The sequence below is a fragment of the Onychostoma macrolepis genome, chromosome 17 (genome assembly GCF_012432095.1).
Source record: "Onychostoma macrolepis isolate SWU-2019 chromosome 17, ASM1243209v1, whole genome shotgun sequence".
In the NCBI taxonomy this organism is placed as follows: domain Eukaryota; kingdom Metazoa; phylum Chordata; class Actinopteri; order Cypriniformes; family Cyprinidae; genus Onychostoma; species Onychostoma macrolepis.
The window spans coordinates 26,299,194-26,316,195 of record NC_081171.1 but is presented as its reverse complement, the minus strand read 5'-3'; the positions used below and the strand labels follow the sequence as shown (position 1 = coordinate 26,316,195).

The 17,002-nt window shown below is 43.8% G+C and overlaps 1 protein-coding gene across 5 annotated transcripts in view; it reads right to left on the bottom strand.

Annotated features, from left to right (window-relative positions):
- The window catches only part of kif6 (kinesin family member 6), a 281,901-nt gene that overhangs the window by 238,695 nt on the left and 26,204 nt on the right, over window positions 1-17,002 (bottom strand). For 4 of the 5 annotated variants that reach the window (XR_009266661.1, XM_058748719.1, XM_058748721.1 and 1 more), the window contains exons 4-6: window positions 11,128-11,244; window positions 4,303-4,450; window positions 4,018-4,127 (exon numbers count right to left, since the gene is read on the bottom strand). Coding sequence is in view for 4 of the 5 variants with exons in the window: in XM_058748719.1 (XP_058604702.1) it covers window positions 4,018-4,127; window positions 4,303-4,450; window positions 11,128-11,244 (375 nt within the window). In the remaining variant the exon portion in view is untranslated. The remainder of the gene's footprint in view (window positions 1-4,017; window positions 4,128-4,302; window positions 4,451-11,127; window positions 11,245-17,002) is intronic. The other variant, XM_058748720.1, reaches the window with a different exon arrangement.

Below are 17,002 nucleotides of genomic sequence, written 5' to 3'. Positions count from 1 at the left end.
GAGAAAGTGAAACCTTTTTGGCAAGATATAATTGATATGATTGACCAAATTCTATCAAAGAAATTACCACTGGATCCGAAGCTTTTTATTCTGGGTATATATCGTATCAGTCCTATCTTACAAAGCAAAGAGGTCAGATTCATTGAAATGTGTATTTTACAAGCCAAACGAATAATTGCTCTTAATTGGAAAAATATCAATGAGCCAAGAGTTGGAAAGTGGATCAAAGAAATGGCGTCAAACATGTCAATGGAAAAGATCACATATATTGTCAAAAAGAAACAAAACATGTTTGAAGATGTCTGGAGACCTTTTACTAATTTCTTAAGGCATAATGTTAATGTTGATAGCCTGCTACAACAAGATTTGAGGGAGTAGGGTAATATCATGATCTACTTTACAAACTTGGGAAACACTCTTTACTCGATTTAGATATCTTTAAAATTGTAATTAAAAAAATAAAAATTTTAATTGTTTTTATTTTTATTTAAATTATTTTATTTATTTATTTATTATTATTATTAGTTTATTTTTATTTATTTTTTTATTTTTCCCCTCTTTTGTTCGGGGATGGGGTGCTGGGAGGAGAATAGGGTGTAAAATGTTTGCTGTGGTTACAGGTTTGTTACTTATTGTGTAATCTGCTGTAATATGCAAACTGAAAAAAGTAATAAATATATTGTTCAAAAGGCAATGATGTCATTGAATAAATATGAGCGCTGCACGTTTCAAGTCAAAACGCGGCGTGGATGTCTTTATGTGAATGTATCTGAAGGGAACCGACTGTCCTCAGAAATGTGTCGTTGGCATTTTAATTTAATCTAAACTATAATTCCTGATAAAGCAGCGTTTCTGAGCGCGGAGCTGCTTTGTGTACAGCGTTTCCAGGGAAACCGCAATATTTCAGCGCTCCTAAAGCGCCACCTCGTGGCAGTGAATGAATTTGCATTTCCAATAAGCCTTTCTTGCTGTTTATGGTCAGATCAATGCAAATTATCAACTTTTTACGCAGCAAACACAGAGTTGTAAATGAGAAAGAAGTTAATATGCCTTCTAAAAATGTAAACAATTAAGACAGTAATATTTATACATTTTAAATTAACATAATTGCTTGATTTATCCCTTTTCATAAAAATGGTCTATAGCCTGAAATGCTGTTGTATAAGATTTTTGTTTTTGTGAAAACCTGTATCTGAACTGTAAATCATGTAATTTTATGGCTCAATACTGTATGTTACCATAGACATTGTCCAACCCCGCTCATTCTGTGTTCATTTTACTCGTGCAGCTCTTAAAATGGGCCATAAATTGCCTTAAATTTATTTTTAAAAATTCTGCAGATACCCTGTAAATAGTGAAATAAGATTCCTTCCTTCATATTTGTGTATTGAAAATATTTTTGATTTGACATTTAAACTGCTATCTGATTTTCTATATTTAAAAAAATATAATTTTAATTTAATTTTTTTTTAATTTGGGCTAGTTAAATTAATTTTCAGGCTACCAAAATCTGAAGAGTACCTGCCCGAAGGGCTACCAGGGATTTTGAAATTTTACGAGCCCTGCACTGGTTCGTCTGGTCAGAGGAGAACTGGCCCCCTGACTGAGCCTGGTTTCTCCCAAGTTTTTGTTTTCTCCATTCTGTCACCGATGGAGTTTTGGTTCTAAAAAAACTAATGTGTATACAACTTTTTAAAATATAAAATGTATATTTTGTTTATGCTGGTGTTTGTTGGCCAATCTGCTGACACGCATCGTGCGGCGTTGTCACGGGAACATCCCAGCTGAAGATAATGAGGAAATTACGTCTTTCCCTTTGCCAAGTGCATTCCAAACGACTAAATAATGGCATGCACGTGCCCTGCGCACTCCAAAGTCCCCACTCCACAGGGATAAGGATGATCACTTCTATTTGGAATCTGCCCCGTGAACCGTACGGTTCGATACACGTACCGTTCCACCCTTACTGCCTACATGGCATCACTAGGTTCTGTCATTTAAAAACATGGCTTTCCATATCACTGATATGCTGATGACACTCAACTCTACCACTCATTCCATCCTGATGATCTAACAATAGCTGCTCGCATCTCAGCTTATCTAACAAACATTTCTTGCTGGATGAAGGACCATCACCTTCAAATCAACCTTGCCAAGACAGAACTGCTTGTGGTTCCATCAAACCCTTCGTTTCATCACAATTTCACCATCCAGTCAGGCACATCAACCATACAGTCAGAAACCTTGGAGTTATGATTGATGATCAGCTGATTTTCTCTGACCACATTGCGAAAACTACCCAGTTATGCAGATTTGCTTTATTCAACATCAAAAAGATCAGGACCGTTCTTTCGGGAACATGCTTCACAACTCCTTGTTCAAGCTCTTGTTCTGTCTAGGCTGGACTGTTGCAATGCTCTCTTGGCAGGTCTTCCAGCCAGTTCTATCAAACCTTTACAATTAATCCAGAATGCGGCAGCAAGATTAAAGGTGCCATAGGTGATTATCATCAGAAACTTTTTTTGTTATTCTGGTTGAAAGTCTCTTCACATCCTGATAGCAATCATTAAGTTAAGTGGTCTAAATGTATTTATCTGTATTTATATATTCTGTGGAAGGTGTAGGACCAAGAAATGTTCGTCTAATCAAAACGCTCGATCTGAGCGTTTTAATTGTCTTTCCTAAGTGCTTGTCAACATATGTATTTGCACATCTCTGCGCACCCTGTTTGCGCAGACAGGATACGTCATCAGCGCGTTCACGCACGCTGTGCAGACAGAGTGAGAATGGCAGGCAAACATCAACAACCCAATCTTCCTTCCTGGTATTGTAGTACTTTTACCAACTGTGCTGTAAAGTTTTCTCACCGGTGAATGACACATGATGTTGCCCAGCGGTTCCCAATTCCAGTCCTCGCGCCTCGCTCTGCATATTTTGTATGTCTCGCTTAGTTAACACACCCGGTTCAGATAACCAGCTCGTTAGAAGAGAGCTCCGTGCATGAACTGTATTCCGATTGACATGCTCCCTACACAGTGTTCATTGCTCTCTACTCCCTGAGCAGGGAAATCCGTTGAAGATTATTTCACTTCGGAACATTCACTCACGGATTTGCGCTGCGCAGCATCTTCACACACAGATGAAACTTACTAGAGAAGTGTGAAGTGTGACATAATATACCTCTGTAAATAAATACAATTTAAATTCACGTCTCGCACACTTTAATGCCCTTTGTATGGAACATACGCTTTGAACTGGAATCATGGCGGAATATCTGGTGATGTCCACTTCGCTGGGCACTTATTACGGTTGAACAGAACAACTGTCGGACATGATAAGATATACATATGAAAAGATGCAGAAAAGATACATATGCAGAGCGGGGAGGGCGTGAGGACTGTAATTGGGAATCGTTGATGTAGCCTATTGTAGTAATTTAATGTTGTTTCTGGTATTCTGCTCTGAGCGTATGTGCGTTCAGGGGGCGTGGCTTTGGACAGCGATTGCAGGGAGGGTGGGACGTTCGCTTTCAGTGCTATCAGGCTAAAGTTAACATTTTCTGAGATCTCCTACTGCATCTTTAATTTTAATGAGCCAAAAAGAACGAACGTCACACCTGTTTATCAGTTTGCACTGGCTACCAATAGCTGCTCGCATAAAATTCAAGGCATTAATGTTTGCCTACAAAACCACTTTGCACCCTTTTACCTAAATTAATTACTTCAGACTTATATGCCCTCTAGAAGCTTGCGTTCTGCAAGTGAACGGTGCCTTATTGTGCCATCCCAAAGAGGCACAAAATCACTTACAAGGACTCTTACATTAAATGTTCCCTCCTGGTGGAAGCAACCCATAGCAACACATTATGACAGTGACATCTCAGAGAGTCTGACAGCAGATAAACATAAACGATAAATGAATGAGTGATCATTAGAATAGTGCGCATCAAATATACTAAACATGGAAGCTCACAGATTATGAGCAGGAAAATTAGTGAGGGTCAAAACAGAGACTTACTGTAAGTCTTCCATAAGAGATGTCTCATGTTGGGGATTCAGTAGATCATAGCCAGTCTCATTGTAGATTTCCAGGTATGATATGTGGGTTGTATAGATCATGCTGCTGTTCTGCAAAAAGATATACATCTAATTGAATAAGGTTTACCAGGGAAGATCAAAACAGTCCAAGTTCAACAGCTAAATATTGATTCTAGCCAAGACTACTTCCTCATCGACATTTTTTTTTTTTCCCTTTAGCTAAATACATCTCCTCAGGAGAAATATTATGAAAATGTCTACTGACCTTGCTGAAATGCTGATAAAGGTAAGAAAGAGTTCTGGGAATGATCCCTCGGTCATTGTAGTGCTCTGCGCCTCCAGTTATTGTAAAGGTCTTTCCACTTCCAGTCTGGCCATAGGCAAAGATGGTCCCATTATAACCTGCCAGCACACTATTAAATGGTGCAAGGTTAACAATATCCAACTGACATTTGTGCCATGTGTGTCACTATGATTTAGTATTGTTATATGAAGTCATATTAATCGACAGATAATTACTTAATAGATGCAACTGTGTAATAAAATGCTTGAGTTTTATAGGATTTTTAAAATCAATTATAATTTTGCAATTAAAATATTGTATTTTAATATTTCTTTTTTTTTTCTTAAATTCTTTAGTTTTTCATAAAGAATTGAACTTGTTTATGAAAAAAGTTTAAAAGAAAATTACAGACAAATATTGCTAATGGTACAAACCACAAGAATACTGACTTCAAATAATGCAGTGTGGAGTGGCTAACATTATTTCCTAGCTAAGAATATTTTTTGAAATCCTCATGGGTAGCACGTCTGTAATGACGGGTCTGAAGCATGGGGATCCATTTGCAGCTTTTATTAAAAGGCAAAGTCAAACAGGCGAAGATCAGACAACAACGACAGGGGTGTTAGAGACAGATCCAAACTCGTAAACGATTACCCGGCTAAAGTCGAGGCTGGCGGCAGACAGAAGTAACGAACAGTCCAGAGATCAGATCACAAGGGCAGATGGCAGAGAATCTTGGAATGTTTACCAGAGAGTCAGGTAAACATTCCAAGGTCGTAAACAGGAGAAACGCTCATAAGTGTTAGCCAGGGCCAAACAAGGCTTCGCAAAGAGTGAGTGTTGAGTTGCAGCTTATATAGGGCACAGAGATGGGAAACACCTGTGAAGCAATCAGTCTCAGGTACAGGGCACTGTGGGAGATGCAGTTCAGAACTAATACTCTGGTGACGGTGCCCTCCGGTGGTGTTCGGGGAGGGCCACAGAGGCAGAGTTTGTGACAGAGCCCCCTCCCTGCGAGCGGCTCCTGAAGCAAGGGGCGGATCTACGCCGAGGCCTTCCACGGGGTCGAGGAGCGGGTCTGTTGGGATGAGCGTGATGGAAATCATCCGTGAGCGTGGGGTCCAGGATGTCCTGGGCGTTGACCCAGGACCTCTCCTTAGGACCTTACCCCTCCCAGTCTATGAGGTAATACAAGATCTCCCTGACTCGGTACGCCTCCTCGCCATCCACCACGATGGGAGGGGTGCTCTCCTCAGTGGCCTCCTCCTGGTCCCCCTCCCCTCTCGGACCACTGGCGGGCTTGAGCAAAGAGATATGGAAAGTGGGTGAGATGCGGTAATTGGCAGGAAGTGCTAAACGATAAGAAACTGGGTAATTTGACGAATTATTTTAAAAGGACCCACGTACCTGGGACTGAGCTTCTTGCACGGGAGACGAAGACGAAGATCTCTGGTGGACAACCACACCCACTGACCCGGAGCGTAGGGAGGACCTGGGCCCATATTCTTAAAGATTCTAAGAATCCTCTCAGAGAGCTCCTAATTTAGCTTAAAAATTTCTAACTAAGAGTCTTAGCTTAATAGTGATTCAGGACCAATCTGAGAGCAACTCTGAGCGAGGAAACGACAAAAACTTTTATCTTAGTGAGGAGGCGGGGCTGGCCCCGTTGCTAGCTATGACACAGTCTTTTGAAGACTGTGATTGGTTGGCTGTCCAAGAAGGAAATAAAAGAGCGCTTTTAAGAGTAGGGTCTACTAAAAGCCTTCACTTTGAAATTACAGGCGTATTTTTTCCTGTTTTACCGTACTCTCTCTCACACACACACACACACACACACACACACACTCATTATATATATATTCTTATTTTTTATTCACCATGCTGACATACTTAACATATTTTACAGGAAATGAACAGCGACACAATAAGGTTCTGAAAGTGCTGTAATTGTTTGTGTGATCACTTTGCTTATAGAAGGTTGTGACAGACCCAGATCATCACTGCTGCATAGTTGCATTTTTTCAGTTGCTAAATGTCAATGTAGTGATTACTTCCATTTCTGTTGCTATGGCATTTCTGCGCGGTGTCTGAGATGTTAGTGTGTCTCTAATAAGATCAGTCACAAACATGATCCCTGCACGATCTAATGTGTAGCGTCTTATTAACTCACTGTCATGCATTGTGTGCAACACATTTCTTCTCTCTCTTCAGGTTTCATCCATCTTCTCCACTGCTAAAGAAACTCTTACACCTCTTAAAAGTCCTCGTCTGTACTCCTAACAGTGTTGGATCTTAAGGCCTCTTTTAAGGGTTAAGATGCTTTCTGAATTACTTTTTTCCTTACTAGGATCTTTTCGTTAATTTTAAGGGGAAACACCCACATTTCTAAGAATTTTCTTAGAATTTTGCTACTAGGAGCAACTCTTAGCGCTAAGATTTTTCATGAATACGGGCCCTGGTCTCCGATGGCGATTAGCCTGTTCTCTGACCCGGCGTACAGCATGTTGGAGATGAACATATGCAGTATTCCAGGTCTCCTCGCTGCGGTGTAGCCAATCATTGACAGAGGGCAGATCAGAGGGCTCCCCTGAGATCTTAGAAATCGAGTTAATTCCTGATTAAGCCGTTCCACTTGGCCATTGGATTCTGGGTGATAGCCGGAGGTTAGGCTGACGTTTATGTTAAGCTGCTGACAGAAAGCAGACCAGACTCTGGAGGTGAACTGTGGTCCACGGTCTGAGACTATGTCCTCGGGTAGTCCGTAAAAACTGAATACCTGTTCCATCAAAGCCTCTGCTGTTTCGAAGGCTGTGGGGAGCTTGGTGAGAGGAATGAGGCGGCATGCTTTAGAGAAGCGGTCGATGACTGTAAGTATGGTGGTATGATTTCGAGGAAGATCAGTTACAAAGTCGATGGCGATGTGAGACCAGGGGTGTTGAGGTATGGGTAAAGGTTGAAGTAAACCAGCTGGGCATTGATGAGAAGATTTGGTAATATTGCAGATAGCACAGTGCTGGATGAAAGTGGTAACGTCCTTTTGTAATGATGGCCACCAGAACCGGTTGGTAACGATATGAACTGTGGCCGTGATGCCGGGATGACCAGAACTGGGAGATTCGTGAATCATCTGTAGGATACGTTGTCGAAGATTTGCAGGAACATAAGTTAAGTTCGGTGGGCAGTCAGGTGGCGTGGGATTGTTGGCTTGTGCATCGGTAATCTCGGTCATGATGTCCCATTGTACCGGAGCGAGGATAAGAGATGTGGGTATGTTGGGAGCATTCGAGGATGTTGTGGAGTCAAATTGCCTTGAGAGGGCATCAGCTTTCCCATTCTTTGAGCCAGGGCGGTAAGTGACATGAAAGTTGAATCGGGAAAAGAACAGTGACCATCTTGCTTGACAGGGGTTGAGACGTTTGGCTGACCTGATGTATTCCAAGTTTCTGTGATCCAGGAGTACAATGAAAGGTCTTTTGGCGCCCTGTAGCCAATGTCTCCACTCCTCAAAGGCCGCTTTCATGGCTAGAAGTTCTCGATCCCCAACGTCATAGTTCCTTTCGGCAGCATTGAGTTTTCTGGAGTAATAGGCACAAGGATAGAGCTTAGCGGGGTTAGCCTGACGTTGAGACAAGATGGCTCCAATGCCTGTGTTAGAGGCATCCACTTCAACCGTGAATTCGAGTTCAGGATCAGGGTGATGAAGTGTCAGTGCGGAGGTGAAACGCTCCTTGAGTCGCTGAAAAGCCTCCGATGCTGCTGTGGACCAGGCGAGATAGCCTCCCCTAAGCAACGGCGTTAACGGTGCAGTTATGGTGCTGAAGTTGCGTATGAAGCGTCTATAGAAGTTGGCAAACCCCAGGAAACATTTCAGATCTTTAGTGGTTTTAGGTGTGGGCCAGTTTAACACGGAGTTGACCTTCTCATCCATCGCCACCCCATCCGCACTGATGATGTATCCCAGAAATGATGTTAATGTCTGATGAAACTCCCATTTCTCCATTTTGGCATACAACTGATGGTCGATGAGGCATTTAAGTACTGCCCTAACCTGTTGCACATGAGATTCAAACGTGTCCGAGTAGATTAATATATCGTCAATGTAGACAATCACCCACTGGCCTAACATGTCCCGGAACACATCATTGATAAATGACTGAAAGACTGATGGACTGTTGACAATCCCGAACGGCATAACAAGATATTCGTAGTGCCCAGTGGTGGTAGAAAAGCCGGTTTTCCACTCATCCCCCTCTCTGATACGGATAAGATTGTATGCATTGCGAAGATCAAGCTTGGTAGAGTACCTGGCAGAACGAAGCATTTCAAGGGCGGCTGGAACTAGCGGCAGAGGATAGCGGAATTTGACTGATTTCATTGAGATGACGGTAATCAATGCAGGGGCGTAATCCTCCATCCTTTTTCTTGACAAAGAAGAAGCCTGCTGACGCTGGTGATGTGGATGGTCTGATGAAGCCCTTTGATAGCTCCTCTTCTATGTAAGCCTTCATGGCCTCCGACTCCTGTTGCGTTAAAGGGAAAATTCTGCCTCTGGAGGGTACTGCCCCTGGGAGGAGATCAATAGCGCAATCACTGAAGCGATGAAGAGGAAGTTGTGAGGCTCTGGATCTACTGAAGGATTCAAATAAATCATGGTATTCGGCTGGTAACCCCTGAATGGCTGAACTTTCTTTGAGAAGGGGTTTAGATGACTCAGGTGAGTGAATCTGAGGCGAAAGACAGTGCTTGTGACATGTCTCAGACCACTGAACGATCTGTCTTGTGGACCATGAGATACAGGGATTGTGTTTCTGCAGCCAAGGCAAGCCGAGGATTATGGGTTTCTGGGGTGATTTAATGGCAAAAAGGCAAATGCTCTCCGTGTGAAGAGAGCCTGTTCTCAGTGTGATGTCCTTGGTGATGAATTTAACGTGCCCCGTGCCTAGCGCTGCCACTGCCACACCGGAATCACATGTAATGACAGGAAGAGAGTGGGTCTTAGCGAAGTTAACATCTATGAAGTTACCTGCAGCCCCCTGAGTCGATTAATGCCAGAGTATCAAACATTATGGTTACCGGAACTTCGAGTGTAGACAAGGTAGATGGATTAGAACTCACCATGGATGACCCCCTGGAGGTTGGTCCTGTAGGACAGGAGATTCTCATATTGCCTGGCAGACCGCAGTATAGGCACAGATTATCACGGCGCCGACGCTCTCTCTCCTCGGAAGTGAGTTGTGTCATGCCCACCTGCATAGGCTCGGGCTCTAGAGTGGTTCTCAACGTGACAGCAGAGGACAGTGTAGTGAAGCGACGTGAGGAGCCTCTTGAGCGCATCAGGTTGTCAATACGAATGGTGAGCTCGATAAATTTTTCCAGTGTTCTCCCCTCATCGCGGCAAGCCAATTCAGATTGGACTTCAGTCGTGAGGCCCTTGCGGAACAACAGCTTGAGTGGATCGTTGTCCCAGCCTGTTTGTGCTGCGAGAGTTCGAAAGGTGAGTGCGTAATCAGCCGCCGTGCTGCTTCCCTGGCGTAGGGCTAGAAGTTGTTCCCCAACCTCCCTTCCATCAACAGAATGTTCAAACACCTCTCGAAGTTGTCGCATAAAGATTCTGAAGGAGGGGAAAGCCATGTTACCGCCATCCCACACCGCCGTAGCCCAGTCTAGCGCTCTCCCAGTCAGCAATGAACATACAAAAGAGATGCGACTGTCATCGGTGGGGTAGAGCAGGGGTTGTTGGTCCATGAACAAGGTGCATTGGAGGAGAAAACCCTTACACTTGTTGGGGGCGCCGTCGTATTTCTCGGGAAATGACAGGCGTGGGCTGGTCATGGGTTGACTGGAGCTTTGAGCGACCGGTGGTGGTGTTGGTGGAACCGGAGCAGCTGGTGGTACAACGTTGCACAAAGCCTGGAGTGTTTTGCTTAGCTCCTCCGTGAGTGAAGTGAGACGCTGTAGTTGCTGATGATGTGCAGCTAGCATAGAGGCTTGGGCGGAAACCTCGGTGGTGAGCTGGGAAACAGCCGCTGGATCCTGAGGTGGCAAAGTCTTATGTAATGACGGGTCTGAAGCATGGGGATCCATTTGCAGCTTTTATTAAAAGGCAAAGTCAAACAGGCGAAGATCAGACAACAACAAAAGGGATGTAAGAGACAGATCCAAACTCGTAAACGATTACCAGGCTAAAGTCGAGGCTAGTGGCTCACAGGAGAAGTAACGAACAGTCCAGAGATCAGATCACAAGGGCAGGTGGTAGAGAACCACAGAGTCAGGTAAACAGTCCAAGGGCATAAACAGGAGATCACTAATAACAGGAGAAACGCTCAGAAGTGTTAGCCGGGGCCAAACAAGACTTTGCAAAGAGTGAGCGTTGGGTTGCAGCTTATATAGGGCACAGAGATGGGAAACACCTGTGCAGCAATCAGTCTCAGGTACAGAGCATTGTGGGAGATGCAGATCAGAATACTCTGGTGATGGTGTTCGGGGAGGGCCACAGAGGCCAAGTTTGTGACAACGGCAACGTAGCGCTGTTGCGCTTTGGGCGACCCATGTTCAAGTCCCGGCTTGTGGACATTAGATTTATTTCTGGATCTCTTATTTATTTGTCTATATATATATATATATATATATATATATTTATTTATTTATTTTTTTTAAATAAATCTCTTTACATTTATTTGTGGATTATAATCTATTTATTTGGTTGTTTCCATACTCTGCACAAACACTTGAATAGTGATCATAAAATTTTGATTGTGTAAGCCTCTTCTCATCAAATAAATGTTAGTCGAATATTAGGGGGCCTACCTAGTTATTGTCACGTGTGTTGGTGCTGTAAGGAGCACATGACGAAGAAGCAGGAAACAAAAGGTCTTTTTAATGTATCCACAGGAGAAAAGCTGGAATCCGCAGCACAACCAAAATCTAACAATCAATACAAGGACAGAGGAACTCAGGGGAACACAGGGCTTAAAGTGGAAGTGAAGCAGTCAGTTAAGTTTACATTATTTAGTGAAGTGATTTCCACTTCGATGAAAAAATATATAACAAACATGATTAATGTAACCATTTAAAAAAGAAAAGGTTGTTTTGTTATAGCTTTTAGAGCAAGGGCACCGCCATCTTGCAGTACCACAGTGTGTGACGTCAAGGGGTTGGTTCGTTCTGATGGCCAGTATAGTAATATAAGCATTTCTTTACATTTTGAACACACAAATGTTATTTTAACACAAAAATGATTTGGTTTTCACCATCATTTGGATGAATATTCAGCATCAAACTGTCTATATGCTAAGTTTTGATCGTGGTATCCCAAACATTGTTTTCATAATGCAAGGCGCAACTTGATGTAAACAAACAATGCTTCATACAGTATCATTCATGTTGTATTTTATTGTTATTCAGACCATTCAGACATATGCATTACATTGACTGGTTCACCAGTTGTATGTATCATATATTATGTTCACCTGCAAATACAATTAGCTTTCCTGCTGTTAACAGGACGTAGTGTTTAACTAATCACCTATCTGAACGATCAGGCCAGTGCTGCTTCCTCAATAAAGTTTATCATTCTCACGTGTTTTAAGCCTTGTCAGTTTAAATATTAAAGTGTTTTAAACCATTCAAGCATGAGACAGCACGAAACAGATTTCAATGCGGTACTTACACGCTATGATAGACCTTTTCTGATATAGATACTCGTGTGTTGTGATAGATAGATCATTTCTATTCACGCCGGTGGCGCCGCACACACACAAAAAGCCACAGCTCAGCTCGGACAGCACGTGAGTACCAAATTGAGCTTTCTTTCGCACCCTCATCAGCAAATGCAAACAAAAGCACGTCGGAATCACAGTCTTGTGGAGTATCCACGTAAACGAGTATTGTTTCCGATTCGCACTTTACATCAAACCAGCAGGTTCATGACCTCTCCAACCCCTAATACTGCTCGTTCCCATGGCCGTATCGACTCAAATGCATAGACAATGGCACTTATTATGGACTCAACAGTGCTTTCAAGGTCATCTTGCTCCATTTCAAAACAAGCTTGTGTTCAAAATGTAAAGAAATGCTTATATTACTACATTGGCCATCGGAGCGAACGAACCCCGTGACGCCACACGCTGTGGTACTGCAAAATGTCGACGCGCTTGCTCCAAAAGCTATAATAAAACAACCCTTTTCCTTTAAAATGGTTACATTAATCATGTTTATTATATATTTTTTTATTAAAATGGAAGTTATTTTCCTAAATAATGTAAACTTGACTGACTGCTTCATTTCCACTTTAAATGAACACATGAGATAATTAAAGGTGCTGTATGTAGGATTGACACCGAGTGGTTTAAATAGGTATTGCAGTCCAAATTCAAAATATTGGAGATGGTTATTTTCACCCTCCCCCTCCTCCTCAGGCTTAACGCACACGCAGGTTGCCAGATTAATGACATCAACAGGAACGAGCGCACATGATGATGAAGACAATTAAATACGCTGTGTTTTCCGCCAACTGGCAACCCGCGGTGCTGAAATGCAATTGGGTAAACTGGCAGTGGGCGGGTTTCACAAACCATAACAAACACAGACATTCCGGACCAGAATGCAAATTTTCAAAGGAGAATAACTGACTGTAGCATTGTTTTTCAGATAAACAAGTATGTTAACTTAGCATGTTTCTTAAATATCTGCAAACATATTATGGCATTTTTATGCTTTAGTAGAGTCAAAATCCTACATACAGCACCTTTAATAAATACAGGTGGAAACTGTTACGGAGTGAAGAGTTCGATAGGCGGGTGGATCCATCTGTAGAGCTTTATTTCAAAATGTGGTCATAAAACAGGCAAAGTTCAAACAATGGCAGACAGGTATACTGTGGGCAAGACAAACAAAACCACAAGGAGGATCAGAGCACCCAGATGGCACTGACGGAGGGACTGACAGGCATCAGCAGAGACAGGCCTGAGGAACTGGCTGATTTTAAGAGAGGAGGCAGGAGATGTGAATACAGCTACTGACATGGTATGCTCTACTTTAACCTCTTGTGTAGACGACATTTGTCCTATCTCCTCCAGGTCCGCACGGGCTGCCCCTTCTAACCCCTGGTTATCCGCTGTTCTTCGTGAGCATCGGACCAAACTCAGAGCGGCAGAGAGAAAATGGGGCAAATAAAACGATACATCGGACCTGAGTAGGTATCAATCTTTGCTCTCATCTTTCTCTGCTGAAGTCCACACTGCCAAATCCTCACATTTCCACAACAAAATCAACAGCGCTCCAGACACGCGTAATCTCTTCAGAACATTTAATTTTCTCCTCTGTCCCCTTTCACCACTTCTATAACAGCTGATGACTTTGCCACTTTTTTCACAGACAAAACTAGAAAAATCAGTAGTCAGTTCTCAGCTCCACACACACAGGACCTCCAACCAACCACATCCACTGCTAATACACCCATCTTCTCCTTCTGTCCCCTCACTGAGGCGGAAGTATCCAAACTTCTCCATCCTACAACATGACCTCTAGACCCAATCCCCTCACACCTTCTCCAAGCAATCTCTCCTACTCTCTTACCGGCACTCACACACATCATCAACACATCCCTCCTCACAGGCATTTTCCCCACTGTGTTCAAGCAGGCTCGGGTAACCCCACTGCTCAAAAAACCTACATTAAACACTTCTCTGATAGAAAACTACAGACCTGTCTCTCTCCTTCCATCCATAGCGAAAACACTCAAACGAGTTGTATTCAACAGGGTATCATTGTTTCTTTCACAGAATAACAAACTGGATGCTAAACAGTCAGGTTTCAGGAGTGGCCATTCAACTGAGACTGCGCTACTCTCGGTCACTGAAGCCCTGCGAATTGCAAAAGCCGATTCCAAATCATCAGTCCTCATTCTGCTGGATCTATCTGCCGCTTTTGACACTGCCAATCATCAGATCCTCCTGTCCACCCTCTCATCACTGGGCATCACTGGGATTCCACTTCGCTGGTTTGAATCCTATCTCACTGGTAGGTCTTTCAGGGTGGCCTGGGGAGGAGAGGTATCCAAAGCACATCAACTGGTCACTGGGGTTCCTCAGGGATCGGTTCTTGGACGCCTCCTCTTCTCCACATACACTACATCACTGGGTCCCATCATACAGGCATATGGCTTCTCCTACCATTGCTACGCTGATGACACACAGCTATATCTCTCTTTTCAACCAGATGATCCAACGGTAGCTCCACGGATCTCAGGCTGCCTGGCGGACATCTCGGCATGGATGAAAGAACATCACCTTCAGCTCAACTTGGCAAAGACTGAGCTTCTTGATGCAGTTTGGAGCACTCCAAGATGTGTTGGAAAAGGAGGTGGAGTGGCTATGGTTTTCAGGAACTGGTTTAAATCTTGGACTGTCTCTGCTGGGAACTTTGCTACTTTTGAATCTCAATGTGTTTTGATAGAATCTGCTACTACTCCGTTACTATGTGTATTGATTTACAGACCCCCAAAGCCAGATAAATATTTTATAAAGGAGTTTTGTGAATTTGTTTCTCATAACAAATTTGTTTCTGTTGTCCTGGTAAGCCCATCGTTGCTGAGTTTATCCATGTGTTGGATTCTTTTGGCTTTACTCAGCATATTGAAAATGCTACACATGTACTTGGCCATACTCTGGACCTTATCGTGTCTTATGGGTTTTCCATAGATAACATAATCATTGAAGATGCTTGCTTTTCAGATCATCAGCCAATTGTATTTAATGTCAACTTATCTAGCTTTTTGGCTAATATAAAAACTACAGGTTTTTATTCTCGTTGTATCAATTCTCTCACTGTAAATCAGTTTTCATATAAGTTTCATAGTAATGAAGTGTCTACAAGCAATTTCAGTTGCTGCTGAACGTTCTTTAAGTCCTGATTTCTCTTTTTATTTCTTCCTGCTCTGATATCCTGGATTTTATAGCTCCTCTGAAATATAAATGTCCAAAATTTAAATCACAACCATGGCTGGATGACTCCACTTGTTCGGTTACACAAATTTGTCGGAAGGTAGAGCGGCGTTGGAAAAAAGATCATCTTACTGTCTCTTTTGAAATTTTTAAACAATCCATGGTGAACTTTCAGAAGGCAACAAAAATAGCTAGAGCTAAATATTTTTATTTCACTCATGACTGCTCCCCAACTCCGCATCCGTCGCTAATGACAACTGGCGACACGGAGCTCCCAGCACCGGGCCCTGATTTAAGAACCAAGGTTTCCTCCACATGTCTAGGGCTCGCACACACCGTCGAGAGACCCTGATCGTGCGAAGTGGGTTTCCCCTCGGGGAAAATCCCTTGGTCTTGAGCCACCACTGTAGGGGTCTCATGTATAGCAGGTCAAATGTATCATGTTGGACGCAGCTGCCATCAGACCCAGCAATCTCTGAAACTGCTTGACAGTGAGTGGCCTTATCTCACTCTCTTGACTGACGCGAGGATCGAATCGGTCTGAGCAGGAGACATTCGTGCCTGCATCGTAGTTGAATCCCACACCACGCCTAAGTAAGTGGTCCTCTGTACCAGAGAAAGCACACTTTTCTTGGCGTTTAGTCTCAACCCCAACTGTTTCATGCGAGCAAGGACAACATCTCGATGTCTCGCCACTTCCATCTCCGACTGAGCTAGAATCAGCCAGTCGTCGATATAATTTAGTATGCGGATGCCCTGAAGCCGCAACGGAGCTAGTGCTGCATCCACTACTTTTGTAAACGTGCGGGGTGAGAGTGCTAGACCGAAGGGAAGAACCCGATATCGGTATGCTTTGCCCCCAAAAGCGAACCTTAGGAACCTCCTGTGACATGGAAGGATGGATACGTGGAAGTATGCATCTTTTAGATCTATCGTGACAAACCAGTCCTCAGAGTTGATTTGTGACACGACTTGCCTCAGCATGAGCATCTTGAACTTCAGCTGACTGGCTGAGTGGTTCAGTTGTCGCAGATCTATGATCGGACGCAACCCCCCATCCTTCTTGGGAACTATGAAATAACGGCTTTAAAACCCGGATTCCCTCTCGTGAGGAGGGACCACCTCGATGGCCTCCTTCCTTAATAGGGTTTGCACTTCTTGTTGCATAACCAGAGCCTGCTCGGGGCCCACCAGCATGGGAGTCACGCTGCTGAAGCGCGGCGGTGGAAAAGCGAACTGAATTCGATACCCCTTTTCTACAGTCTGCAGGACCCATTGAGATACATTTGGCAGTAGTTTCCATGCTGCTAAATAATCTACTAAGGGAACCAGCCTCTCGAGGCACTGGAGAGAGATGGGCACCATGTAATTCCTCTCTTCCCCAGAGGGGCCTGCCCTCCGAAGTCCTGCACCCCCGTGTCAGGACTTTTTCTTCTGGGACCTCCTAGCCGTAAGTACGGACCTCAGATCCGGCTTCGACTTCGAAGCCCCAGACGAGTAGCGATGTTTCTGGCCCCGCCGTGGGGGGGCACGAGAAGCAGCGCTCTCTTTTTCAGCATCCCTGTATGAGGAGCCAGTACTCGTCGAGGGCTGCTCCCACCCAGCAGCCCCCTGAGCCCGAGAGCGGTGAGGGAAGAACCGCTGGAACGCCGCCGCTTGCTTCCTCGCTTCCTGAAACCTGTCGACGACCGAGTTGACAGCGTCGCCGAACATGCCAGAAGACGAGAGCGGGTGTCCAG